Source organism: Falco biarmicus, chromosome 12 (genome assembly GCF_023638135.1).
Source record: "Falco biarmicus isolate bFalBia1 chromosome 12, bFalBia1.pri, whole genome shotgun sequence".
NCBI lineage: Eukaryota > Metazoa > Chordata > Aves > Falconiformes > Falconidae > Falco > Falco biarmicus.
In genome coordinates this window covers 27,230,446-27,258,002 of record NC_079299.1, presented here as the reverse complement: position 1 = coordinate 27,258,002, position 27,557 = coordinate 27,230,446, and the positions used below count along the sequence as shown (strand labels likewise).

The 27,557-nt window shown below is 42.9% G+C and overlaps 1 protein-coding gene across 1 annotated transcript in view; it reads right to left on the bottom strand.

The window, feature by feature from the left end:
* Positions 1-4,617: 4,617 nt before the first annotated feature.
* The window catches only part of JAG1 (jagged canonical Notch ligand 1), a 36,464-nt gene continuing 13,524 nt past the window's right edge, over positions 4,618-27,557 (bottom strand). The window contains exons 4-26 of the mRNA XM_056357785.1: positions 22,424-22,678; positions 21,371-21,431; positions 17,365-17,495; positions 16,926-17,045; positions 16,356-16,469; positions 15,713-15,826; positions 14,754-14,867; positions 14,308-14,354; positions 13,593-13,766; positions 12,934-13,084; positions 12,245-12,409; positions 11,611-11,724; positions 10,854-10,967; positions 10,630-10,743; positions 10,389-10,505; positions 9,842-9,869; positions 9,641-9,726; positions 8,720-8,833; positions 8,331-8,440; positions 8,010-8,246; positions 7,534-7,665; positions 6,927-7,077; positions 4,618-6,206 (exon numbers count right to left, since the gene is read on the bottom strand). Of these exons, the coding sequence (XP_056213760.1) occupies positions 5,749-6,206; positions 6,927-7,077; positions 7,534-7,665; positions 8,010-8,246; positions 8,331-8,440; positions 8,720-8,833; positions 9,641-9,726; positions 9,842-9,869; positions 10,389-10,505; positions 10,630-10,743; positions 10,854-10,967; positions 11,611-11,724; positions 12,245-12,409; positions 12,934-13,084; positions 13,593-13,766; positions 14,308-14,354; positions 14,754-14,867; positions 15,713-15,826; positions 16,356-16,469; positions 16,926-17,045; positions 17,365-17,495; positions 21,371-21,431; positions 22,424-22,678 (3,221 nt within the window). The 3' untranslated portion in view covers positions 4,618-5,748. The remainder of the gene's footprint in view (positions 6,207-6,926; positions 7,078-7,533; positions 7,666-8,009; positions 8,247-8,330; positions 8,441-8,719; positions 8,834-9,640; positions 9,727-9,841; positions 9,870-10,388; positions 10,506-10,629; positions 10,744-10,853; positions 10,968-11,610; positions 11,725-12,244; positions 12,410-12,933; positions 13,085-13,592; positions 13,767-14,307; positions 14,355-14,753; positions 14,868-15,712; positions 15,827-16,355; positions 16,470-16,925; positions 17,046-17,364; positions 17,496-21,370; positions 21,432-22,423; positions 22,679-27,557) is intronic.

Below are 27,557 nucleotides of genomic sequence, written 5' to 3'. Positions count from 1 at the left end.
CAAATGTAGGCCTGAGCAAACAGAGTTAATAGTAGCAAGAGTCTTTTAGCCAGCAGTGGGAAGTGTGGGTTGGCCTCAGAAATTAGCTTTAATAAAAGGCACTCCTCACTGCTTTGCTTTCTGCTTTTTTCTTCTCTAACAAGCATTAACTAGCATCCAAAGCCCTATGTGAACGAGAAGATCTGGGACGGGGGAATAGCAGCACGCTGAACCTTTCATCAAAGGGATATCAAAGCATTCTGCAGCCGAACCTGGGAGGGATATGAATATGCTTATTTTGATAGTTGGGGCAGCACCGAGGGTAAGCAGTTTCTTCAAGGTAAAGCAGCCTGTTTAAGGAACTTGTACTGCAGATTCCTTTGTCAACTTGTTCCAGTATTTTTGAACACAGTTCTCCCATCTTGTTCACGCCTTTTTTTCCCCAACTAATTAAAATGGCTCTGGGTAGTGTGTGACCTTGTCCTTTCCATGGTGGCAATAAGGTGACATTTTTGAGATGGGGACTTTTTGTTTGTTTGGTGTTGGCTTAAGCTGAGAAATTGTAAAAGAGTTGTGAAGATGATGTAGTGTCACCCGGCATTTCAGCTGTCACCTGGAAGTCGGCCAGGGAATTAACTTCCACCATCCTGTGTGCTCTATTATCCATTTAAATTATTCCAAAGCTGGGAATTGGTTCCTGTGAGACCTGACAGTGCACCTTTCTTGAATGACAGTTTCACGGATTTGCTCCCATTCTGTCAGAGTTAGATCCTTTGGTGTAGCTCAGACATAGTACCACGGTAGTAGGAATTGGTATTCTAGTTCCATAACTGCTTTATTTGCTGCCATAATAATTATCTTTTTGATTTATGCATCAGATCTTTAAAGAAAAGTGTCTTGAGCTATAATTCTAGAGATGGGCATGCCCCTTTTTAATATTAATATGATCTCATAGTGCTAGAATGAAAAGAACAGAGATTCATTTCTCCACCCTGTAGAGAAACTGGTTGAAACAATTTGCACATCACAGGGAAGGTGCTCACTGGAAGATCCGGGCTGGAACTCTGGTCCGACGCCCTGTCTGATACCACATCGCTCCGCTGCTGCTGCCCCAGCGCTCGGTAAGCAGTCTGCTGAAAGCCTGGCCGGTGGCCCGCGGAACCTTCGCCGCTTTCCTCCTCCTCACCCCCAGAAATCAGAACTAACTGTTGCACAGCTATTTTACTGCTTTTTTCCGATGTGGGGGACCAGTAGCTAACCTTTAAAAGCAAACTCTGTGCGTGCTGCAATCACAATGGCCCCTGGTGTCAACGCTGAAAAAGAGGAAGCTGAAAAATTCTTGAATGTACTTAAATACTCTTGCTCCGTTTAGAAGGGGAGGGGGAGCTTGCGCAATCACTTCCATCTTGCGGGGAGGAAAAGGCCGAGTTTGGGACTTCCCTTGTCAGGACTTCTCATCTTTGCATAGAGTGATAAAGCCATCAGGGCTGTGCCCTGTGACTCGTTCCAGAGGGAGCCTGCGAACAGCAGGGCAGGGTAGCTGAGGAGGCAAGGCCCAGGTCAGCCTGATGGCGGGGGCTGGCAGGTGACATCCTGAGCCCTTCGTCTTCAAGGGGCAGTGTGGAGGGGAGCACAGGCTCCTGTGCTTTCCAGCTTGACCAAAAGCTGATTAGTAAATGTTAACTCTTGCTGTGCAGGTGTGTAGCTGGTGTGAGGGCAAGGGTTGTTTCTGTGGAAAGGAAAACAGCTTCATCAGCAAACTCACCTGATGCTGGTCTCATGTTTAGGCCCTAAGCTGGTTTATGTTCCTTGCTGAAGGAGCCTTTGGAGGTAGGAGCGCTAGCCGGCTGTCGTTGGCTCCCATGAGCAATGCAGGAACAGCTGTTCCCGAGGCTGCCTTTCCCCCAGTGACAGGAATATGTTGGCGTTACGGCTGAGGGAACGTGCAGGATCAGCACCTTTTCGCTCGTTACCTCTACATGAGATGGGCCTTTTCCACGCGGAGGTGCAGAGGCTTTGATGTGGCTGGATGCAGCGTGAGTTGAACCAAGCCCAGATTCGACGGCTTCAATCAGCTTTAGGTAGAGCGAGGCTGAGGGTGCTAAGGAGAGTAATTTTATTTTATTTTATTTTATTTTTTAAAACTCCTCTGTCTAAACGGCAGCTCGGGAAACATGCATTTTTCTGTTCTTAGACGAGTAAGGATCTAAAGAACAAACACACACTAGCAGCAGGAAACTTCTCCTGACTAAACGGAATGTATCTTCCCAGAGTAGTAAACTGTGAACTGGCAAAGTATAATTTCCACAAAAATAAATGTGCCTTGGTGTTCTAATGGGAAAGCCTTAAACTTTGCGTTTCTGTTTATTTTCATGACAACGGAAAACACTTCATACACCGGCCCCTGGCTTGGTGGTGGTTCTGGCCTTCGGAAGCCTGTTTTTGTGTAAATTTTCAAGCTACCACTGCAATATGAGGATATAACTTAAAAATACCATTACAGCAATTTCACAGAATTCTCTTCATCCCCCACCCCGTACAACTTGTGCGGCTCTACTTTCGGAACACGGTGAGGTGGCCATCAAATGAGTCGTATAGGAAAACCAGGCTGTGTACAGAGAAACTGCCGTAGCAGAACCTCCGCGTGCTCAACACGGTACTTTGGAGCACAGGGAAGGCTGGAAATGAATACAGGAACGCTGCACCCAGGGCTTCGACAAGTTTTGAAGCTTGAGGGCCCCAAGTTTTGCTCCACACTGGGCCTGCAGAGATCTGCACAGCTTTGTCACTGCATTAAATGATTGAGTCTGTCAGTAGGATTTGCCTCAGTAGGGTTCATGGTAGCTTGTCAAGTACAGGTTCCCAGGACTAGCAAAAGCCCCAGTTTAGTTTTTCTTTTTGTTTAATAGAAGGCAGACTCAGATTTATTCCCACAAATTCAGGTATAAATGTTTCAGACGTTGAGAAGAGGTGACTGGTTTCTGTGTTGCTGAACTTGAGACCTACGTGACCGGCAGATCTCTGGAAGATGGTTAGTTCAGCATTGGAAGTATGGAAAAGCGCCCAGTGAACAGCCTCGCTTTGTGCTTCTGAGGCAGGTGGAAGATTTCATTATCTTTAAGTGGCTTTTTTCGACACAATGTGTTTGCTTTATTGCAGTTTGTAGAAGCTGGGGAACAAAGGGAAAGAAATACTGGTGGGATTTGTTTGAGGAGGAATTATGAAGTGGGCCCGTGAAGCTAATCTTGTTGCCTTCCCATTTAGCAGGGGGTAAAGAGATGATTCTCTGGTATCGAAGTTATGCAGCATGGGGCTGTGATGAGTCAGAGCAGTCCCCTTTGCAAGGCAGCATCGCGCCAAGCTAGAAATCTCCTTTTAAAGCAAGTTTGAAATAAAAAGTAACACTAAATAATTATTTTTTATACAGCTGTAAAGAAGACAGAACAGCGTTATTATGGCTGGTGCTCAGAGGATTTTTGTAAGTGTTCATTGACTTTGTATTGCAGCCATCTTTTTATAAAAAGTATCTGTAGTTCCTACAAAGAAAACATGGCTGGAAGGGCCTTGCCTGGCAGCGGGGTGGTTTAAGGTGAAGTACTTGAATTGTTTTTCGGTTGAGTTTGTTAGATGCTGCCAGTTGTTCCTTCAGCTTCATACTAGCACCTTACCAAAACAGCTTCATTGGTAAAACATGCCAAAATAAAGAGTAGACTAGCAGATGGCTAACTCGGCCTCACACACGCAGCCCCTCTTAGGCAGGAGGGGCTGCACTTGTTCAGCACTAAAAGCTGTTGTGTTGAATATTTTAAGAGTTTATTCTATGCTTTAGAAAGCACTTTTTGCCCATTAGGAATCAGAATCATCTACAGCGCCTTTCCCATCCAGGTCAGCAGTTTGTACCTTGCCTAGCTACTTAAGATTTGGTTACTATCTGGTGGTAGCTCATTGGCCCATGCAAAGCAAACTTGTTGCACAATTCCAGTCACATCATCGGTCTCTCAGAAGTACAGAGCAGCGAGGTAGCCAGAAGCTGTTGGGAACAAGGGGCGTGCTGCTTCTAAACCCTTGCAGTCTGATTTGGAGCCAGAGGGGAGCGTGTAATCATCAAACAACAAACTGACTCTGCCACCACTGGTGGCAGGTCCTGGAAATGGAACCTCACCCCTGCTGCTGGGTTTGCACAACCCCCGAGGCAGGAGCCCCTCCAAGCTCAATAATCTCCACGCTCTTGTATGTTTTCATACAAAAAATTTAATAAATATTACTTTTCAAGATTTATTGCCAGGAACAACACATCAAAGATGCATTTTCATGTAACACTAATATCACAATACAAGGTATCTTCATGATCTCAATGGTTAACCACTGAGATTACTATGTTTAATAAGCCTTTTGATCTTAAACATCGTAATAGCACTTTGATTTCCTCACTTGTTAAGGCGGGCAGTGTAATCTATGGCAAACCTACACAGTGATCTTACTGGACATTCTACTGTTCAAGTATTCAAGAACTAGCTTATTAGAATACTCCCTAAATGCAGTAGATTACAAAAAAAGTCAAATCTACAAGTGGTTCAGTATTACATATTCATGGTGAGAAAAAATAATTAGAATTTACAAAATAAGATTGCTGTGTTTCCAACTTCACACGCTAATTTGATATTTTAATTACATGCATCCACTCACATTTCATCTACATAAAGTAATAGCTCAGGTTTGTTCCCTTAAACTGCTTCTTAGCAGATTATCTGCCTGTCACTCGTTCTTCAAGTCTAAAGCAGCAAAAAAAAAAAAAAATAAAAATGTTCTAGTCTAATTCTCTAAACTGCCTCAGTCAGTACTTACAAATAGTCTTAAAGTGATACTATGGAAGGTGTTTCAAACGTTTGACATTTTTGTACAAAAACCAGCATCAAGGCGTGAAAGCCCATCCTATTAAAAATAAACTATTTTAGAACACCTTAGTTTTGGCATATAGGCAACATGTAACAAGAAAATAAATTCAAAATAGAGAAGCCACAAGCTTACAATGCTATCAAAAACCTTCAACTCTAAACACATACATATAAATAAAAAGGAATGATATTTTAAGGCTCTTGATTATTAAGTTAATAAATCAAATATACACAGTGATTAATAAAAAAAGAATTATTTACATATCTATACAAACTTCTATTTTTGACACATTTTCCTCTTTAAATTCTTCATTTACCAGCAACTGCTGACAAGTTCCCCCCACCCGCCCCCAACAAAAATACAATAAAAAAATAAATAATAAACTTATTTTTGATAGTTGCTGTGGTTCTGAGCTGCAAAGGCACTTTCAAATACAGAACTAGTTGTACGTCACCATAAAACCAATATACAAAAAACTCAGATTCAATAAATATAAATAAAAGTATTATTCTAAAGAAACTGTATAAATTGGAACATCTGGCAGGAAAAAAAAATTAACACTACGGCAGAGTAATAAGGCTATGTAATACCTTATGAAACGGTTCCATGATGGATCAGCTACAGCTGAATTTACATGAGGGCACTTTTGACTAGTTTTGCATAGATGTGAAATGCAGCACTTGGTATTCCAGCCAACCACAGCAACTATCATTGCCAGTGTAAGCCAGCTTGTCAAAACTTAAATTAACACAGGGATTCTAAGTAAATAATAGCCTTAGACTCAAATATTACACAACAGTTTAAGAACTACAAGCTCTTGAGTGCCTTTATAATGATATTTAAAGGCCCTGCATGGCAGCACCCCACCGTCTGCTATACAATGTACTCCATTCTATTTAAGCTTTGTGCACTTTCCAAGTCTCTGTTGTCCTGTTTATTTGTCCAGTTCGGGTGTTTGGTGGGTGTGCTGTTGGGGGGCTTTTCATCTCTGTCTACCAAAGTGTACGCTGGCTGCTTGGCAAATCGGGCCTTCTGCTGGTGCTTGTCCATGTCGTCTTCCTCCACCTCGGAATTGTGTGTCCTTATTTTGGCGATTTTAGAGTTTTTGTTTTCGTAGTCTTTAATCGGGACAGTGTTTGCGCCATGTTTCTCGATGGGGTTTTTGATCTGGTTCAGCTGCTCCCTTACGTTGTTGGTGGTGTTGTCATCCGACGCCGTGTGCGTGTGGCTGCTCTGCTTTCTGCGCTTCCGAATGCACCAGTAGAACACGGTTACCAGGCAACAGATCCAGGCGACTGTCAGGACCGAGCTCAGCAGCGGCACCAAGAAATCTGGAAGAGAGACAAGAGCAGTTAACGCTGCTGCAAAGCGAGTGTGGAGAGCCCGGACTGCACAAAGAACACAAAGCTGCTTCTTAAGCCTTATTTTTTCACAGGTGTCCAGACGGTAACACAAGGGGAATCTTGGCTCTTTTTGAACACGGGGCGTTTGAAGCGCGCTCAGGAGGGGGGAGTGCCACCTGGCAGCCCTCGTGGCAAAACACCTTCCTGGTATCGCAGAGCCAGCCACGCTGGGATGGGCGACACGGGCTTCCCCACGTCACCCTGCCGCAGCTCGGCCCGGGGGGAACTGCTGCGGGCCCTTCTCTCTCAGCTGGCAGCAAGGTGCTGGTACGTGCCCGGCGTGCTGCGGAAACGCAGCGACACTTCCGCCACCAGCTAACGCATCGCGCCCGGACAGCGGCAACGCCAGGTAAGTACAGGGAGCCTTCGGAGCCAGCCAGCTGCCTTCCTCTTCTTCCTTGTTTCTCCACGAAGAATGCAGAAGAGTCACAGCCCTTCTAGCAGGTTAAGCCACTGTTTTAAAGCATCTGCAGAACTTTGGGTTTGTTTTTTTAAGTAATTCCCTGACGCAAAGCCTCCCTAACAAGGCCAAGAACCAGATTCTCAGACTCGCTACAAATCTCAAAAGCGAGAAAAGCTTCACCCGCTCCCAGAGACTGTTCTGGTCATGGCAAGCATGCGAGTTTTTGGAGACAAGGAAAAGCTCACCTGTTTTGTTTTTAACTGGTCGCCGCTGTACTCTGACTTCCGCAACTGCGGCGATTAGTGTGTTGTTACCATCACGCTTACTGACAAGGTCAATAATCTTATCTGTGATGTCTTTGATTGGGTTTTCATCTTCCCCTATATCTTCTGCAGACTACAGAAGACAACACACAGTAAATACCAAATGCCAGATCAGATGTGTGGGTAATCTGCTATTTATAAACTTTCCCAGTCAGTTAAGGCTGTCAGTACTTTTGAAAAACAGAACAGAAACAAACAAGAAGCCCAGCTATGGGCAGAAACTACTAACGCAGAATTTTTGTCCCCATCCCTATAAAGAAGGCCAAAACCCCCCAATAAGCAGCGCTCAGGAGAATATAACAGAAAAGTGTTTTGCTGCTCTGATTCCGGTTGCCACCAGATGGGAGCTCTCGGGTATGCACATGTAACTAGGACTTCTTCCCTCTTCTTAGAGGGAATTGGAATGGAAAGTAATCCACAAGAAGTGCTGACAAAGCCAGGAATTATGATTTTTATGAAATCCACATGTTGCACACGTATCCCAGCAATTAACTACTAAGGCATTTAAAAATATTCCAGGAATACTTACAATAGCAACATGTATTTCATTATTTGCCAAGTGTGAAGGCTCGCAGGTAATATAGATGGAATATTCAACAGAAACATTCTTCAGAATATTCAGATTCCTCAACTCGCTGCAAATATGCTCTGTGGTAAGTCCCTGGAGGATACAAAAAAAAAAAGGTGGTGTGGTTTTGGTTGTTTTTTTTTTTTAATATATATATGCACACAAACACACAGATAAAAGAATTATTTTTTGCTCTGAAGTAAGAGCTCTCAAGGGAAGAGGAAGTGGAATTCCCTCCAAAGCAGCACGTGCTCTTTGCTGGACACAAAAGCATTGGGGGCAGAAGTCTGTATTCATCCTTCTATACCTTCCATTTTCTTTGATAATAAGGGAGCATCAGCTTTTACTGGACTTTTACCAGTTTAAACAGTTGTTTCATGCTCTGGGAAGCAAGCTCCCCATGGCATGGCACGCACATGCTATGTTCTGCTACTTACTGGTGCCATCATTTCTTTATTAAAGGTAAAGGTGATGTTGGCACAGTTGTCCTGGTAGTAAGAATCAGAATTGCATTTGGTCTTCACAGGCTGCTGATTTGAAGGCCAACATTCCCCCACTGCAGCACAAGGGTGAGTGAAACAGTGGTCATCTTTAACGGGAACACAGGCATGTCCTGCTGGGCATTCATTATGGCCTTTGGCATGTATGACACAAGGTCGAGGACCACACCAAACCTAGAAGAGAATAAATACCGCTAAGTAACCACTGGTTACAGGACAGGAGGAAGTAATCAAACTCAAATCGCAGGACAGATGTACCTTAGAACAGGTGACTTTTCCATTCAAACACTGACAGGTATTGCAGTCATCATCCCACTTAACCCCGTCTGGCATTACGCGAACACTGGTAACGCAAGGCCTTCCTGTAACTGAAGGGATTGAACAGAATTACAAACTTAACATGGGGAGAAAAACCACCAAGTCAAAGAAACCCCAGCACCCAGGTTCACCTAAACCTAGTGGTAAGTTTGCTTCTTCAATAAATGTAGATACTTGCTTAACACACCACACACACCCCACATGCCCCCCCCCAAAAACACCCAACTGAGCAAACCCACCCAACCCACCCATACAACCACAAACCTGTTCACATGCAATTACACAGCTCTCGCTACAAGTGCTATGACCAGCTATGACACCTGGAATACCTTCTTGGCATCCTGCGCCACTGCGACCTGGTGGGCAGATGCAACGGAACCCGTTAATTTCATCTACGCACGTAGCTCCAAAGGCACAGGGTGAAGACTGGCATTCGTTGATATCTACGATGGGAAGGAGAGGGAATAAAAGAGTTACTCTATCATATCCTTTTACATTGTCAGAAAAAACATACAAGAGCTTTGCCTGCTGGAGCTTTATGTTCATTTTCTAGGGTCTGCTCAGAGGTGGGTTCTTACTAGCAGCGCCAGTATAACGTCACAGCAAGTTCTTTGAAGTTTCTGCTGTGTGGCACTAGCAAAGATCAAAACTTGACCCCTATGACTGCTTAAGCTTTTCAAGGGCAAGGACACATTCCTTCTCACACAGCCGCACTTCCTCTCCTTTGACATACTCCAGGTCTGTCCTGCTACTAGAATCTTCAACTGATGACAGCAATACAGCTCGAAAGGGGTTTAACACTACTATGAAACTTGTCATTCCGTGGCTGCTATTAGAAAAAAAAAAAAGCGTTAGTGTCCTCCTACCTGTAATAATTATTACACTACAGGGAAGTGCATACATCACCTCAGGGCTTGTAGGTGGATTATTAATTGACAAGGTTTTTGGCTGGCACGGTTTTATCTCAAGCAGAAACTTGTGCCGCACAAACACATTTTAAGTGGGAAGACTACCCTGAAGGGCATTTTGCCCACTCAGCTGAACCAAGAGGTTTCAGTTCCAGCTGAACAGACTTTAAGATTTCTTTTGTTTTCAGTTAAATTCCTGCCCTCCCCACAGCCACGATCTGGGCAGGGATACAGAAGACACAGGACATCTATCATTAATCTGATCTATCGCTTAACTCAATTAAGATGATTGCAACAAGATTCAAGCAAAACAAAAATCAAGAGTGCTGTCAAGACACTTACTGATCCTGCAGTCAGGACCTGCGAAGCCTGGAGCACATTCACAGCGGTACCAGTTGTCTCCATCCACACAAGTGCCACTATTGTAACTACAAAGAGAAGTCATTATACACATTAAAAAACTGCTACAGATAAAAGCAATCTAGAATTCTAAAACAACAACAACAACAAGGAAAGGATGAAAGATAAACATACTCAACTTACCAAGGATGAGGACTGCAGTCATTGGTGTCTGCAAAGCAAAACCAGACAACATTCAATATGCAGAATGCAGACTTTGACCGCTACAACTCGACTGTCGGTAAAGAAGGATCAAACTTCCCCTAATACCCAAGTTATGTGTTGCTCAACTTTAACAAAAATATGCTGAAATTCTCTACTAAATTGATTCCAGGCTTCTACCACAAAATTTGTTAACTACATTGTGGAACACATGTACACAGGAAGAGATCCTTGTAAAGAATCTAATGGGGTGGGGGGGGGAAGTGGAAGCAGACAGAGCTGCTCTTAGAAAAAGAATGCAGGAGAAAACAAGACAACATCTGTCTCCACTTAGCTCATTTGCAACTTTCTCATGCCCAGGTCAAGGCTCTATCACATAAAGTCATTAAAAACAAAGATTCAGGTGATGCTAAAGCCGACATCAAACAAGCTTTCCCTTCTGGTTTCAATCTCAGCTCCGAGGGCGACAGGATGAGCTAATGTTCTCATCATGCAACACTCTGGAAAAGTTCAAGCAGAGACAACTTACTCTGAGTACATGTGGGTCCTTCCCAGCCCTCCTTGCAGACACAAGTAAAAGAATCCCCGCTGACTACGCAGGTACCGCCGTTATGACAGGGGTTTGGCAGGCAGCTGCTGTTCCTCGCTGTAACAGAAACAAGATTTGCCGCTGAGTTGTTAGACAGCTGCCAAAACTGAGCCAAGAGGAAAAACTGAGGTCACAGATTGAGCGCTGCATCTGCTTCCTGGTGATTACGCAGGGTATTTACCTATATTACAAGTGGCTCCTTCCCATCCTGCAGGACACATGCACTTGAAAGTGTCCCCCTCATCATAGCATGTTCCTCCGTTGTTGCACGTTGCCTCATCGCACTGGCTGTCACCTGTGAAGAACCCAAACTACCCTGAATACTGGTGCATTCTTAATGCAATTCAACAAGTTTAAGCAGCCTAACAGATCATGCCTGTTATGTTTTGGAAATGCTGAACTTACGAGAGTGGCAAGTTTTTCCTTTCCACCCATTTTTACATTCACAGAAGAAGTCGTTGACCAAGTCTCGGCAAGTTCCTCCATTGTGGCAAGGGTTTTTACTGCAGTCATTAATATCTAGATACGTTAAGGAGAGAAAGTAACTCAAGTGGTGTTTACAGAATTCACAAACACGTGATGCTTGAAAGGTGCATGCCCAATCCCTAGTTTTGGCCTGTATTTCAATCATGGATTAAACACTTAAGTCAGTATTTTAAAGCTTTAAGCACTGTTACAGAGACAAAGACTATTCCACCACATTCCTCCGGTTTGTTTTCATTTTGTCATCTTGTTTCAGTAAACAAGAAGTGAAAAGGCCTATTACATAAACTATCCTGTCAGTCAGAGGAGAGGAGCTGAACACTCACTCCTCTTTCTGAGCCTAACAAAACAAAGCGTGATACGCAGATACGCCATTCCTAAAATGGTGTGCACCAACACGAAGGGCTTCTTACAGAGAGTTATCCAAAGGGCAGAGCAGCAAGCCAAACAGTTAGGAGAGCCAGGTTCTATTCCCCATCCAGCTACGTAACTTCAGGTTAGTTCCGACACAAAAGCCTGGGACTCAGTGGAGAAAGGAGGACACCTTGTCCTCTGTGGCCTTTGAAGGGGAGTTTATTTTGAATTGGCATTGGTCACCATCATCTTAAGACAGTACCAGCCATTCCTTTCCTGGTTTTTTTCCAGGAAATCCTTCTGCATGCTGAACTGCTTAACTTACTCGTTTCACAATATGTTCCTTCCCATCCATCACTACAGATACATTTGTAGGAGTTGATGCCATCAATACAAGTGCCACCGTTTTTGCAGGGGTTACTCTCGCAATCATTAATATCTGCAACAGTTTGGAGGAGAAAAAAAAAAAAAAAAAGAAAAAATATCATACAGCTACCAGAAGTCATCTTATTGCAGACTATTTGGTGCTACTTCCATTTCTAAGACCCTTTTGAGAGAAAGGGTTTTAAGCAAGATAAGAAATAGCTGAAAAACAGCGCACAAAGTGATGAGCCTGTCACTCAACAATTACTATTAGAAACAAACCAACCAACCAACCAAACAAAAAAATCAGGAGTCCTTAAGATCCACATTCAACCCCCCTATTAACTACCTCAGACCTTGTATACATAAGGTTTTTAAAAACATACAATTCAAGGCCAGAAGGTTCATTACTGTGAACTTTCCCCAAGGCCTAGCAAATTCCAATCTGCCTCGCCCAAGCGGGATATGAAAACTTAAAGCAGTTCCAAGGTTCACTGTTACAAGAAAGAAACCTTAAAGCAGTCTGGGAGGAAAGGACGGAATCTTTTTCCAAAACGAGTAGGGGAAGTAAAATATGTTTTCTTTTTAGCTCTTACTCTCGTGACAGTAGGTGCCAGTGAATCCTTTGTTGCATTCACAGGTGAATTTTCCACCTGCTTGGCTCTTGCATTTTCCATGGGGACCACAGACATTTGAAGAAATATAACGAACCCCTTCTGGCGTGCTGTTAGAAGCTACTGCCACAGTACAGCTGTCAATTACTGTAGAAAAAGCAGAGACTTGTGTGAGGATTGCCATTCTGTCTGGTTTCCTAAAACTAAGAGCAACGTTTTAATTTCCAGTGATGGAAGTTGAAAAGACATACATATCATAGAATCACACAGTTGTAAGAGACCTTTAAGATCATCGAGTCCAACCGTTAACCTGACACTGCCAAATACGCTTGCTGCTTTAAAGTAAAAAAAAAATATACCAACTGTTTGCGCAAAAATAATCACAGCATCTTATCTGAAGATTGCTGGGCTACGTTGGTGGCCTAGAATAAATTCAACACAGCAGGCTATTTGTTACACGTGTTTTCTGTCCCTGTGAACACAATTGAATAGCTGCTACGTACAAATATTACCCATCATCTTCTATAAACTGAGGCATAAGGCACAATTCAGCCTCGTTATCCAAGAGCTACACCAGTGACTACACTACTGCAGCTGCATTATGGCTCCAGCCAGGGGAGGGGCACAAACTATTGCTGTTCATTCCCGGTCACCTGCAAGGTAACACAGACCTTCACAAGGAGTTGTGCGGCAGTGATCTTTCAGGTGGGAGCAGTTCTTCCCTTCGTAATCTTCAGGGCAGTTACAGAAATAGTCCATAGCAAGATTGAAGCACTGGGCACCATTCTGGCAGGGATTTGGCTCACAATAGTCTATGTCCAGCTGTAAGCAGTGCAGAGGAAGGAAAGGGAAATAAAAAAGGTGGGGGGTAGGAACAGGGGAAGGCAGAGTGAAACAAGCTTTATCATAGCTTTCCCTCACTACGGCAGCAGTCACAAACATTGTGCAATCTGACCTTTTTAGCTGCTGCCTCAATGAATTGTTCATAACGCAGAGAGTGTAGTTAGACTTGCAACTATTTCAGCAGACGGCACTCTTGATATTAAACAGCCACTCAAAGCTAATAGTTAGTGCGCAACAAAACCAGACATGCAAACACTTGCGGTCTGTTTAATAAAAGGAATCCTCAGCAACCCATCAGGGTTTTTTGTTGGTTTCTTTTTTCTGCCCCCAATATATATTAATCAAGCACTTTCTTGGCAGGCTGACAGCGATATCAAGTACAGCTTTATACTATGGTTCACTGGATGCAAGGCATTTGGTGTACAGATCAAGAGTGCTGGTAGAAACGCCACTGGCTGAGGGTCTGCCTTTCACCCATGCTTCTTACCTGACAGAGGTTTCCTGAGAAACCCGCGGGACACAGACACTGGAATCCATTGATTTCATCCTGGCAATGACCCCCATTCATGCAAGGGTTACTTGCACATTCATTGATGTCTTTCTCACAGTGATCTCCTGCATAGCCAGGTGAACAGATACACCGATAACCATTAACCAAGTCCTGGGAAGAAACAAGAAAGTTTAGAGTTAATAAGAAAGTATCAAGAGGGAGGAAAAAACTCTTAAAAGGGGAAGAAAAAAAACCCCAAAACAAAACAACACACAGTCCAAAAAACATATCCTCTTACTATGTCCAAACATAGCAAGTCTATTTAGGGGGGGAAAATGAACACACACACCCCCCAGTACTGACTTATGCTCTTAATGGCCAGGCAGCTGCATTACTCTGTGTTTTGAAGGGGAGCATCTACATTTACAGTAGGCAGTTTGCACAACAACCAGCCCATTCCCTGGTGACACTGGCAGTGAGAGCGAGTCATTTACTGCAGTTACATTTTTCACCCTTGCTGTTCTACAGACATACCCCAATATGCTGTAGCATGACACAGGCCCTCCCCCCAACTCAAACAAAAGGCAACTGATACCAGCTAATTGCTTTTTTCCACACTATTTGTGTTTAGACTCAAATGTTTTTGTTACTGTTACAAGTCTCAGGGAAACAAAAAACAACAGAAAAACAACACCCCACAAGAATGGCTCACCCGGCATGATCCTCCATTCTGACATTGTCCACGGCAGTCGTTAATATCTGTAATGAAATTAGCATGGTTAGAAGGCAAAAATATATTTACACTAGATATGGAGTTCAAGTCTCTTTAAAACTTCAGCTAGATAAACCTTTTGTCAAGTTTCCTGCATGCCTGCCTTGAGATAAGGTTATTATAATGGGTGGGAAGCTTTCTCGATTCTTCTACTAGAGGCAGTGAAACTTCACATCATTGTTTTAGTCACTTTATCACAATATAGCTATGTTATGGACTAATGAGCTTGATAAAATTGTGTATTTTCATTCCACACCAACTACTCCCCTTCTAAAAACATCAACTGCTGGGACTCTGCCTGAAGTTTGAGTCTGAGCTTAGAACTCCGTGGCGTGTATACATACACGCAACTGGCCTTTAGTAAACCCAAGGGTATAGACACTTACTTATATCACAGTTGTGGCCAGACCAGCCAGTAATGCAGTCACAATAGTAGCTGCCAATCAAGTTCCTGCAGGAATTGGCATTGACACAGGGTTTGCCCTCACATTCATTCGCATCTGAAAAAACAATGTGAATGGCCAAATGCAGGGCTTGTGGGGCAGGGGGGGAGAAGAAGAAAATAAAAAAAACCAACAAACAACCCCTACAGCTGGTTTTCACAGCAGTAATCAGCAGCTCATTCAGATCTAAGAGGAACTTGTAATATACAGCATGGATTAGCAGGACCTGAATGAACAAAAGTCAATCATCAGTCTCTGAAGTCTCGATTTCTCTGCAATTAGAACACACAGGCTACGCTAATTATTTGATAATTACCCGGCCACACATTAAGAGCAACTTCCCCCCACAGCCCCATCTCCACTGAGCATTTTGAGGGAGGAGTGCTGCAGCCTGGTCACTGGGATGAGTGTGTTGTGTAAAGAATGCAGACAGCTCATTCTGCGTGAGATCATCTACAGTTTGGAACCCAGCTGTGAACTCCTTGGTCTGGAGGAGCTGACATGGCTGAAGAGATACAGCAACTTTCTCACAGGCTAAAGGAATAAACGCATGTGGGGGTAGGACTGGAGGGCATACACATGCACCCTCCCCACTTCAGTTCATTTACCGTTTAAAGTATGTCTCTTTAGCTTAGTTAACTATTTCCTTCAACTGCTAGCATGCATCAGCAAAACGACAACAGAAGGAAGCCACTCTATGCCTCGAGACTGTCCTAGACCCCGGTCCTGCAAACACTGACCCTTCATATTCTCAATATGCCAGAATACATCCGCAGGCTTCAGAGCCATAAGCATGCCTGATGCAACGGGCACGATAACCCTTGCCCACTGGACTACGATCCCTTTTGCATTTACCTTCCCCACCCAGGGCAACGCTGGATGAAGAGAAAAGCAGTTCTCACCTAGCTGGCACGTTTTGCCTGTCCACTGAGGTGGGCAAATACACTTAAATCCATCAACTAGATCTTGGCAGGTTCCTCCGTGGCCACAGGGATTTGGAGAACAGTCATCAATATCTGTAATGCAGATTAAGGAGAGGCTTAGCTCTGTTACTGAAATTTGATAAATGGTTGCTGCTACTAGGATTTGCCCTGAGGAGCAGAAAGACAACAGGACTTCTGCCTGGAATTTCTAGGTCTACTCTGATTTCAGCAAAAGCCTCCTTCAAAAATTACTAGTAGTGTGAAAGGGGGTTCAAAGCACAGGGGAGTAAGTTTACACCTGTGGCCTTTTTTGCAAGCGGGAGTCATTTTGATCCAGCAAGTCTCTCAAACAGTATTTTAAACAGCTTGCCGGAATGCTACAAGAACTTGGCATTCTGCTTCTTTCGAGAAGCCATTGGCCGTTCTCTCCCCAGGCATTTAACAAAAACCTTGATACAAGCGAAGGAGCAGAGAGTGCACAGTGGCATAAACAGCTGCCAAGAACCAATGCTAAAGCTGGGAAAGGGGAAGTAGGCTGTCCTGTAAGTTTATCAGGGATTAGAAAGACTGATCTAAAACAGCAAAGTAGCACATTTTTAAATACAGTTTTGAAAGGACCTACTATCAGTGCAAGTTGGTCCAGCCCAGCCAGGCGCACAGACACATTCAAATCCTGTAGACGTCTCTAAGCAGCTTCCTCCATTGTGACAGGGATCAGAGAGGCAGGCGTGCTCCGCTGCACCGGGACACAAGTACATCATGGTGAAGACTATAGCAGTATCACCAGAAGCCACCCCCTGCTCCCTCCACATGCTTCTACTCTGGACACACCACTGTTACTCTTGAGGTATTACACTCCTGTGAAAGCTGCAAGTCGAACAGCTACTAGCTGGCAGGAAGTCATCTTCCACGCTAAACTCATCTCCATGCTGACTTGGAACTGTCCGAGTCACAGCCAGACAAGGGAAGTCGTAGCGATCTCTCAGGTGAGCAGAGGGCTGACGTTCAGAGATACCGACTGTTCGCAATGAAGCGCAATCAAGCGAGTCTGGATCTTTGTAGCCAGCCCTGACATCATAACGCTAGAAACTGATTTTTCCCCAGTCTCGTAAAGCATATCCAAAACCAGCCACTGAAAGCTGGCAAGAATTAACTGCTAAGTGGCAGCTCAGCCGCTGCCTCAAACACTTACCGATTTCACAGTTCTGTCCTGAGTAGCCCTCAGGGCAGGAACATTGGTATTTATCAGGGCCAGTGTTGCTGCAGGTACCACCATTCAAACAGGGTGGGTGGGTTCCACAGTAGTTCAGATCTGCAAGAGACAAGGAGCATTAAAGCCATGGTTGAAAAGCAACAGAAACATCACCACGTGGCATGCTTTGTTCCATTATTCTAGAGCCTTTACAGAATACATCCACACACAAGAACAGGCCAGGACAGGCAAAAATTAAGGACGTACGCCAACGCCACCAGAACAGCAGAGGAGACAACCCTAGAGTAGCTGAGGGACAAAAAAACTCCCACGGTGTTTCAGGAGCCTCCCCGAGTCTCGTGTGTACCCTCTCTCAATGCTAAGTCTCCCAGTGTTAAAATTCAAGTGTTATACTTGGCTATCCATAAGATTAGCATACCTTTGTCACAGAGCTGACCACCCCAGTTGGTTTCACAGAGGCATTGCCATGGTTCAATGCAAGTGCCATGGACACATCCTGGGTGTGGAATGCACTTATCACAGTACTGGCCTTGCCATCCATACTGACACCTTCGTTTAAAGGGGAGAAGAAAGAAAAAAAAAAAAAAGAAGTCAGAACAGGGAAACAAACAAATTAGAATTGCTCTGTGTGGATGCGAGCACAGAACCCTAAAGCTTGGAGAAAGACTGGGGAGGTGGGGGAGAGCGGCAGGACGAGAGGAGGGGAGAAGCTATTTAAGGTTTGTTTGATGGTTTCTTGTAAACAAACATTTTAGTAGTTTTGCCAAGGTCTCTGTAGCCAGCCTCCTGACAAAAGAATAACTGTTCCGAGAGAACCAGCATGAGGCCATTCAGCACAATAACAGTTTTGGAGCCTCACACAAATGTGGCAGAGAGGGTGGGTGTGCACTACAAATCAATCTCTGGACTTTGACAGGGTGCTTTATAAATTGGGGGTGGGGGGAAGTCAGTGGAAACAATAGTTATCCAGAGATCCTCATGAATCCAAGGTTCCAGGCATTTCAGCCATGCTGGCTTTGCAGGAAGACAAACAAAACCATAAACACCAAAATCTGAGCCCTTGGCAAGGCAGCAGCAAAGCATCAGGAGCAATCTGCTCTATCGGAAGCTAACCTTATTCTGAACAGCAAGCATGGACTGGGCCACAGTAAGAGATGAAAGCAAACGGCACGCATCAGGATTTTACATGTGTTCAAAGATCAGTTGTCAGTGTGTTTCAGAGTTTGATTTATGGTAACCTCTTTTCGGAGAAGAACTAAAACATATCCAATTCTGAGAAACTTTAGTTTCATGTATGGAGAAGATTATTATTTAAATTATTTATTGCCACTGTCAAGGAACTACCTGAATTCTGTACTTAAAAAAGGAAGATGTTCTTTCAAAGGTAAGCCCCCTTAAAGGAAATCACATTTTGGTTTTCATGTAGTTCTCACTAACAAGGCACACCAAGGATTCTTCAAAGGGAATTTATAGAGAGAAACAAGGAAAACAACTTGGAAATAAAAAGCAAGGGTTTGTTGAGGTACTGTATTTCATTAACAGGTCCTGAGAGTAATTGATCAGCAGCAATTACGCACTAAGCTGTCACTAAATTATGAAAACAAAACTCATCTGTACAGAAGTCAGCTAAGCTTTCTATTTGTAAAACCCCTCACCATTCTTCTACTGGCAATTTCTTCTCATGGGAAAAAGCTAGTAGGATCTATCCAATCACACACAGCTCGTGGTAAGTCTGACTTGCCTTCTAAAAATCTCAGGTGACAAACTACATCCTAATTAACTTTTTTAAAATAGCTATTTCAACAGCAGCCTATTCAAAGTCAATGGGAAATTCTTGTTAGTTTGTGTGTTTTTTAAAAAATAAAAGCTAGTCCAGCTTGTGTGCCTTTGTGTGCAAAGAACATGAAAGAAAACCAGATCAGGCAAAACAGCCTCTTTCAAGTAGCTCTTGGAAAATCCTTCTGTATATGGAATATAACAAGAACGCACAAAGATCAAAATTTAAGAACGTACCCTTTTAATTTATATTGCGTTGAAAGCAACTTGCCTGTGAGCTTCCACACAAGCAAGCAAAACTAAGGGACCTCAACCTGCAAAACCAGGTATCCAAAGCAGGAATTTTACTCCTTTCTGCCAAATCAAAGGGGGGGGGGGGGTGGGTTTGTTTTCTTTAAAACAAGTGTAAAGAGAAACATTAAAAACAAACAAAAAAAACCCCCACCACACACACCAAAAAACTACACAAACACCACAAAAAAAGCCAAGAGCTTTAGAGCCAAAGGTATGACATTCTTCAAACATTAGCTTCAAAGCGTAACAAACAAAATTGGATAAGGCTATGGGCATTTTTAAAAAAAAAAAAAAATGTTACATATCAATTCCAGAAGATGATCTGTGGTACTTTAAGAACATGTATGCAGCAGTTTCTCATGAGAAATTTAACTTTCCTTGCAGAGTGATTAATGAGTAAATATGGATTTGTTGACTAGCCTGAATTAAAGAAAGTGACTTGCACCAAAAGGAAAAAGGATATTTTAAGAATGTTTGCAAGTTGTCTATTGTACCAGAACACAGAGCAGTTCTGCTGGGATGTTATTTTTAAACTCTGTTGCATTTGTAACATACAGGCTATGTGACTCATCAAAACTTAAAAGAAAATAAAATCTTGTTTCTGTGTTCACTTTAAAGATATTGGTCTAACTTGGCAAGCAGAAGTTATCTGAAAGCACCAGAAGGACAGCATTGTTTCAAGACTATGCAAATCAAGTGTGGGAAAGTTGCACCTTAAGTAAATAAGAGCACTAGTGCATGTCTGGGCAGTGAGTGGGAGGCAAGAGACTTAGAAAGAGAAAGGAAAAAAAAAATATCTGGAAACAAAGCCTGTTGTTCTGACTAGGAGACAGCAACCCTTACAAGGCATGTTTATTCTGATGACAGAAGCACAAATCACTGGTAGCCTTGACTGATACACTCCTTTTGCCATCTGGCCCCCCAATACTTCTTACTACTTGCTAGGCTTTTTTAATTAAAAAAGGTTTTGATTTGGTGTTCTGGGGGTTAACTGGCTTGTATCAGTACCACTAAACATTAAAAACACCGAACGAACTTAGAACAGTCCATCCTGCGGTTTGACTTTCACTTTGCCACATCTCATGTGGAGGATTAGAAGTTACTTCCTACCTTACTTTCAGAAGGTTCCTTGACAGTTTTTTTGTTTAGTTTTTGAAGCACAGATTACAGGGGCAGAAAGAAGGAATGAACCACAATGTGACTATTTAGGCTGACTTCTTATATCATATAGTCTGTCAGGCACCCCAGATTCAGCTCTTTCTAGATAAGCTGTAGCTCGAACAAGAAAAGCTGTCCACTTCACGCAAAAGTTTCCAGCAGTAGAGAATCCACCAATATGTTTGTTAGGCAGAAAAATTACATTCCGTTGCTTCAGACTTAATGAGTTTTATTTGTGAATACCCAAGCTTCACTTTTAACCCTTCCTGCACAGGATGAATATCAACATTTTGTAACCTCAGAAGCTCTCAGTTCCCTATTGCACATAAACAGGTATGATAAAGGGTTACGTGAAGCAGCTTACAACCTGTTTGTCGATAAAGAATGTCCACATGTAATATCCACTAACCCTCTGTTAGTAAGGGAGAAAACTTCTGCCGTACTGTAAATAGATGCTGCATATTTTGAGGCATTCCACATATTTAATTGTTGGGTTATGGATAAACTCTGCTTTTCATTGTCTCCTTGCCAGGACAGAACAGACTTCAAAGCACAAGAGCAAAATTCTGCATTCATCAGAGCCTACTGACAAGATTTCATCCCAGCTATTAACCTCTCAGCACTCAGAGCCTGGCTCACAATGGTAAAGGAACTGAGAGATTTAACTAATCCCATTCTAAAGAATGCTTGACTTTTGCCTACTGATGGAAGAAACCAGGGGGTGGGAGGGAAGAAGGGGGAAATGGTGAAAGGGAGAAGAGGAGAGAAAAGCCACACTGTACTTCAAGCTTGTAGTTGAAAAAAGCCTATTAATCAGGCTGTTGGGAAAAAAAAAAACACACCAAAAAACAAAACAACCCATACCCACAAAACATTCACACTATTTATGCAGAAACAATTAGTTAGTGCTCATTAAGCAGCATTCACACCATTTATCCCATACCCCTCTTCCCCCCGCCCTGGTGCCACCATTTCACAAACCAAAAGCTTCTTAAAATTATCAGTGCATTAAAAACCCGCTCCCCCCTTATTCTGGGCAAGTCAGCATGAATAATGTGCCTTGGTCAAAAACATGACTCCAAAGCCACCCTCCCCCCCCAGCCCTATTTGGTTTAGCATCACTTGTTTAATTATTTGGAGGGGGGTGTGGGGGGGGGGTGTGGACATGAGGACAAGGAGGGAGAGGGAGCTTTTACCTGCACTCTCCTGGAATTGTGCAAGAACCATGCTTGGGGCTACATCCCTGACGACAAATAGCTGTTAACACAAAAAATGAAGAGTATCAGCATGCTGCCTGCTTCCTGCATCTTCACACTCGTGGGAATGTTTTAATCTCTAACCAACACTGTAATCCTACTAAATCCAGGGGTTTAACAAGTCTCTCATATCAAGTCTGCTGGACAGAAAACCAAGGTAGGTGGCTCCCTGTGGTAGGAAATCTATCAACTAGCTTTGCAAAGGAATCGTACCTAATGCTGTTCAAAGAGCTGTTTCTATGCAAGAGAAATCGTCTCACCTTAGAGAGCTCAAGTAAATTTGAGCCTACACGTTTCCTTTCTCTGTCTTTTGCAGGTGAACTGGCCCACTCTCTCTGGCTTTACATCTAACTCAAAGCAACTTTCAACTATTCTGGATTTACTTTTGGGCCCTATCTCTGATCAGACAGGATATTAAGATGAGCGTCAATTCAAACTGCAGGTAAGCTCAAGTCAGCAAGACATGTTGGTAGTCTGTTTCTACTGAGAGTCCTGCTTTCTCCTTCTGAATTACCTAGGAAGTTGCCATTCCCCAATAAACATGTTATACATAATCTAGGTAGAACAAACAGCCTGGGACTTTTCAAACACCAAAGCTTTACACTTGCCAGGTCAGCTCTAAAACAAGTCTCTCCTTCCTGCTTGTCTTGAAGTTCTGCACCAAAGGGGAAATCCTTTTTGAAGTCAGCAGCAGAACTCCCATTGAAGTCAATGGGCTGGGTTTTCTTCCCAAGGGCAAAGATGTGGATAATCAGAGAAAGAGCACATCGGCTAAGTGCCCAGTACTTGTCAGACCTCTCCAAGATTTTAAATCAAGGCTGAAACTAGTCTTCTCCTGCCCCTAGTTTTCTGGGTAAAGCATTAGTCGCTGTCCCATCAGTCCTTAGCTCTGTGGTCTGCACAAACTGATCACCGAGTTGCCACCTGGATACAATGCACTCAAATCCTATCCAAGCCTGCTGATTGTCCGGGGGTTGAGCATTCATCACAAACCTTTGTTGCATTCTGGTCCCATCCAGCCTTCCAAGCAGGTTTTGTTGCCGTTCTGGTCACAGGTATGGTGAGTGAAAAAGTCGTCTCTTGGCCGACAAAACTTGTTGCAGCCAAAGCCATAGTAATGTTCTGCACAAGTCACACGGATTTGGTACTCAAAGTGGGCAACTCCTGCATTATGTTTCAAAGTCTGCCACTGACGGCTTGGATTGATCATGCCAGAGTGGGATGCCTTCTCAATAACGCGATCAGGATCTAGAAGTCAGAAGAGATGTCACAGTTAACACTTGGTTTAGGTATTACTAGCTCCCACATCACAGCTCTCCAGCTTCACAGGCAAGACTAAGGCAGCCAGTTGGTTTTATTAATTTTCTGTTTTAGAAAACAAGATAAGGCTGCCCTGGAGCTACAAACCATTATCTAAAACACCCATGCAACATTATCGAACTGAACAAAGCTTGAAATCAAAAGGGACTGTTAGGTTAGTGCCAATCACTTATCCCTTTTGCAGCGTAAGGACATCCAATAAGAATCATACAGTTCATGAATAACGAACGTTCAGCTGCTTTTACCTTCGGCTCCAATAGGTTGGTACATAATGTGGTTTTCTCTGCTTCTCCATTAATGGTGCAAGTTTTGTTTTTAACTGGAATATTTACAAAAACATCATACTGCAGCAGCCTAATAAAGCATCATCTACAAACTGAACATAAGCACCACAAAAGGTTTGAAGCCTTCTGGGACTCTGGTGTAAACACTAAATTGAAAACTACCAACTCTTGGCATTCTGACAGCATCAGTGACATCACAGGTTTTGGCTGAGAAGTACTGTGGAAATTCTCTCTTCAGATGTTAGCTGACATTAAAAATTCAAGACTATCAGAGCTCAAAGCAGAAAACTCAATTCACTGTATATATGTGCTATAGATCCTCCTTTCTCTCCGCAGAGCATTTCAAAGTTCAGACTTTGTACTTGACATTTAGTTCCAGATAGAGGCTTTCAGCTTTCAGAGCCCTACAACTGTCTAAATCATGGCTTGATCACATTAGCTCGGAACATTGTATATATCTGTGGTATTTCACTTTGTAGTCCAGGTCTTGTGACTTAAATGATCCGACACTGCTTTACAACCTGCTGCTAGCAAGCACTTGACTGCCGAGTGCAAGTTTATCATAAAACAGCCAAAATATCCTTGCAGACATAGTACAAAAACAACAACAAGTACCCAGTTATGCTGTTCTGTATATGGGAGCATAATCCAGCAACAGAAGAATTTTAGGTAGAAGGGCAGTTTGCCAATGATGCGTTAGAAAGCAGCGTGTGAAGTGCTGGCACATTTGAGTGTTAAGAATTAAAACGTACTGATGTTCAGCTTGTTCTTCCAACAACTACAAAATAAGGTTTGGGGATTTTACATAAGGCAGAGTTGAAGACTAACGAAGTTACTGCGTAAAGCTTAAGATGACACACGGGCAGTTTTTAATCTAAGATACTTTAAAATGTATTGCTAAGGACCTTTGATTTATAGCTTTCAAGCAGACCTTCCGAACAGGCTTCTCAAGCTTCAGATACCCATTATCAATTCACCACTAGGTCCTGCCTCCTCGTCTGCAGTTTTGAATAAAGTAAAAGCACTTGCTGCATAACCACAGAAAGGTGTCAATACACAGACACTGTAAGTATTCCCCATTTTGGGGGGTGTTCTTGGCTCGAGACTACAGCATTTGTAAGTATTTACAGTGTGAAATTAAGGGCAACAACTTCTTATTCACCTTCTGGTATTTCTGGTTCTATAATATTTTCCATTTAAATCAGTTTTTATTATTCATTGGCACCAAGCCCCCAACCCCACTTCCATGTGTAAGACTTTCAAATGCATGCAGGCCTTTATTAATGTAAGTCCCATTCACAAGTAACTTAGATGCCTAAGGACTTTTCCATACTGGTATATCCAGAGCAATATCATGCCCTGTACTGTGCAGGTGTAAGGCTCTTAGATCTCATCAACAAGATTATTGACTAATTCTAAGAGGTACTTAAGCAGATGCATATCTATTTGTCTTGAATGGGGCTAGTCAAGCAATTACAGTTCCACTCACGCTGGAGATGGCTTTGCTGCACTTGCCAAGATTACACCCTGATCTACAGCACAGTTGGAAAGCAATTGCATTTCCCCAAACACCGAGCCTGAGCATAAAGACAACCTGTTTCTTGCGAGTAAAACAACTCTATCCCTTTCTCCTGTAAGTGGCAGAAAAGGGGAACAATACTCAACGTAGTTGTGCAAACCACCACCCCTACACACACACACACACACACAGTCACTCTTGGTTTTCCGGTCTTTCCCTGTTCCTCATTAGGAACACACCACTGACAGCTATTTCAGTCCTTGGCACCAGAAAAACAGTCGCCTTGGAAAAGAGATCTTTCCTCTTGCCTCTGCTCTATCATTCTTCCCCTATCTGCCAGCTCATTAGGAAGCATGTCCTTGCTGCATGTCTACAACATCTCACTCCAGCCACCAGCTCTTTTGAGCCCTTAACCACATGCTGAACTCAAATGGAAACATCCTTATTAGTTCACTGGACTGTATTTTTTTAAGGGCACAGATGAAAGCCAGCTGCAATTTCACTTTGGATCATGGCTAAAATGCCTTTCATTTGATACACATTATAAAGCTACCACCACACATTTAAATTCAAGTAAGGCCTCACAGACTTAAGTTCCTTTCCATTAGCCATCACCCACAGTTTTCACAATGAAGTATTGGCATGTTCCTTCTTGTACAAAAATTTCTCCACCCTTCCCTATTCCCACCTGTCAGTACGCACTTACACAAGTGTGCTGACCCAGACTTCAGGGAAGGCGTTGCAACAACTCTTCCATTCTTAGCCTGCACCAATAATGCTTTAAGTTTTATAGTAAGCAATCCCAAAGGAGCAGCCTGATTAAATAAAAAGCAGTAGTCAGCCAGGCTTGAGAGAATGTGATCTTAACTTCCCTGGCATTGTCTGACTTAGAACCCCATGCTTTGATAGAAAGGTTAGAGGAAATGTTAACCAATTAGAAACTGATGAAGGGGAAGAGAGGCTTTCCGTACACCTTTAGCTTCCACTCTGCACTTTGCTGTCAGAGTTTGTTGGTTACATTCACTTTCTGTGGCTATACTTCAAAGCTATTGATCTATCTTTCTATTCAGTGGCCAACCATACCTAAGGTTTTAGGCACAGGGAAACAGGCTATTTTGACTGTGCACCTTTGCTTTTCACGTGCTCCTGTTTCTGGAAATTTTAACTATGCAGCATCAGGAAGCAAACAACAACAAAAAAGGTCCAGACTTCTCAAAGCAGTTTGGGTGGCCTAGGACACCACAGTTATTTTTGAGTCTTTGTTTCAGACAACTTCCAGCTATGGCTTGATTTACACTGCGCTGAAGTCTTTTTTGCCTGACTGGAATTCACATGCAACTGATACCAGTAATTTACAATAGCTCTTTGACATAGTTTGAGATGCAATGTCAGCCCCATTAGCTTTATGTATGAAGCGACAGTAGCAAGATGGCATCTAGACAAGAAGCAGAGTAAGAAAACCATTTAAGTTGAATCTTGGCTCCAACAAAGCACAATTCTCATCAGCTTCAACAGGGCCAGATTTTAACTGCAAGCCACTCTTGGAAGTGAGACAAGAGAGAGTATGTGGTAAAGGGAACGTAGGAGGAGTGGAATGTGGGGGGGGGGAAAGAAGCATCTACTCTAGGATCTCCTAACAACTGCACTGATCAGATGATGCTAGAGCTATTGAGAAGTTACACAAAGCCTACTAAAACCACTTTTTTTTTTGAGCTCTCAGAGTCCTTATAATTCAGTGGTAATTAGGGTAAAATAAAATCGTGGACATTAAAAGAATACTCATAATTTTATGTGATGATAATTGTTTAGTTCTAAGGATTTCCTTAACTAGTTCTTCAAGACTTACTCTTCAGCTATGGAAAAGCTGACTAAGTAAAGCGATGCAGTACAAAGGAAAAGCTTTGTGCAGTACAGTGACTGAAGTGACCTACAGATGGTTATGTGACAGCAAAGCTAGAGCAGGAATGCAAATCAGGAACACATGTTAGAACATGTCCTCACTTGGTCAAATGCACTGCTGAGAAATGAGGCAATTTTGTCTGAAGACAATTTTGTCTGAAGACAATTGTACTTCCAGATCATGAAAGCAAAGAAAGGGTTCATTGTGTTGCTTTGGAAATGCAGTTGTTTCATGAAAAAAGATGAGCTCTAATAATAGTAAAAATGGCAGAGACCCAGTCTGGAAAAAAACCTCTCAGATCCCACTGTAAACAAGACCTTCATTTTGAATTCAGACATCTTCCATTTTTAATACATCTCTGCTGCTGCAGCAAACTGTTTTCTGCTTCTCCATAAAACACTCCATAGTCAAGAGCCAAGAAGTCTCCCAGCCACCGCTCCATGACTGTGCTGGGGTAGGGCCTGAGATCACAGGTACTGCAACAGTGCTGAATGTGGCCAGTAGTAAAGCAAACCATGGCCATCACCGACAGGTCACATGAAGCATCTGCAATAGACAACTTCTTTTCCGGAACTAAGAACTAACAGGACATCCCATGAATATTAAAAAATAAATAAATATTAAAGAGCATATCTGTGCAGAATGTTTCCCAGACTCAAAGGTCACTCCCAAGCAGTGTTCTCTTAACCAATTAAAAAAATAAAACCATAGACCTGTGCACATTTCTAATAAGGACTTTCCTTCATGAAGCATGAAGTCCATTTCATTACCATGCGGCTGTCACCTGGCATTCTAAAGCAGACTACAAGAAGCTGTTATAAGATTCCTGCAAGATGGGCCACAGTGCTGCTTCTTCCTTGTTGAAGGAAAAGGCTTGTTGTGTCAACAAAAGGTTTATGAGTTCAGATTCATACTTTCTCCTGTGGCTTTTACCACACACTATTAAAGCCTTAGATTGAAAATAGAGCTAATTTTGCCCACCTACTTCAGTAACGCTAGACAATAACCAGAACAGCTCATATGCCAAGTGACTCCGTGCAGCTTCCTCTAGCTGCCAACAAGAAAAGCTTAGCAGAGAGTTTCTGAAACTAATCAAAGCCATTC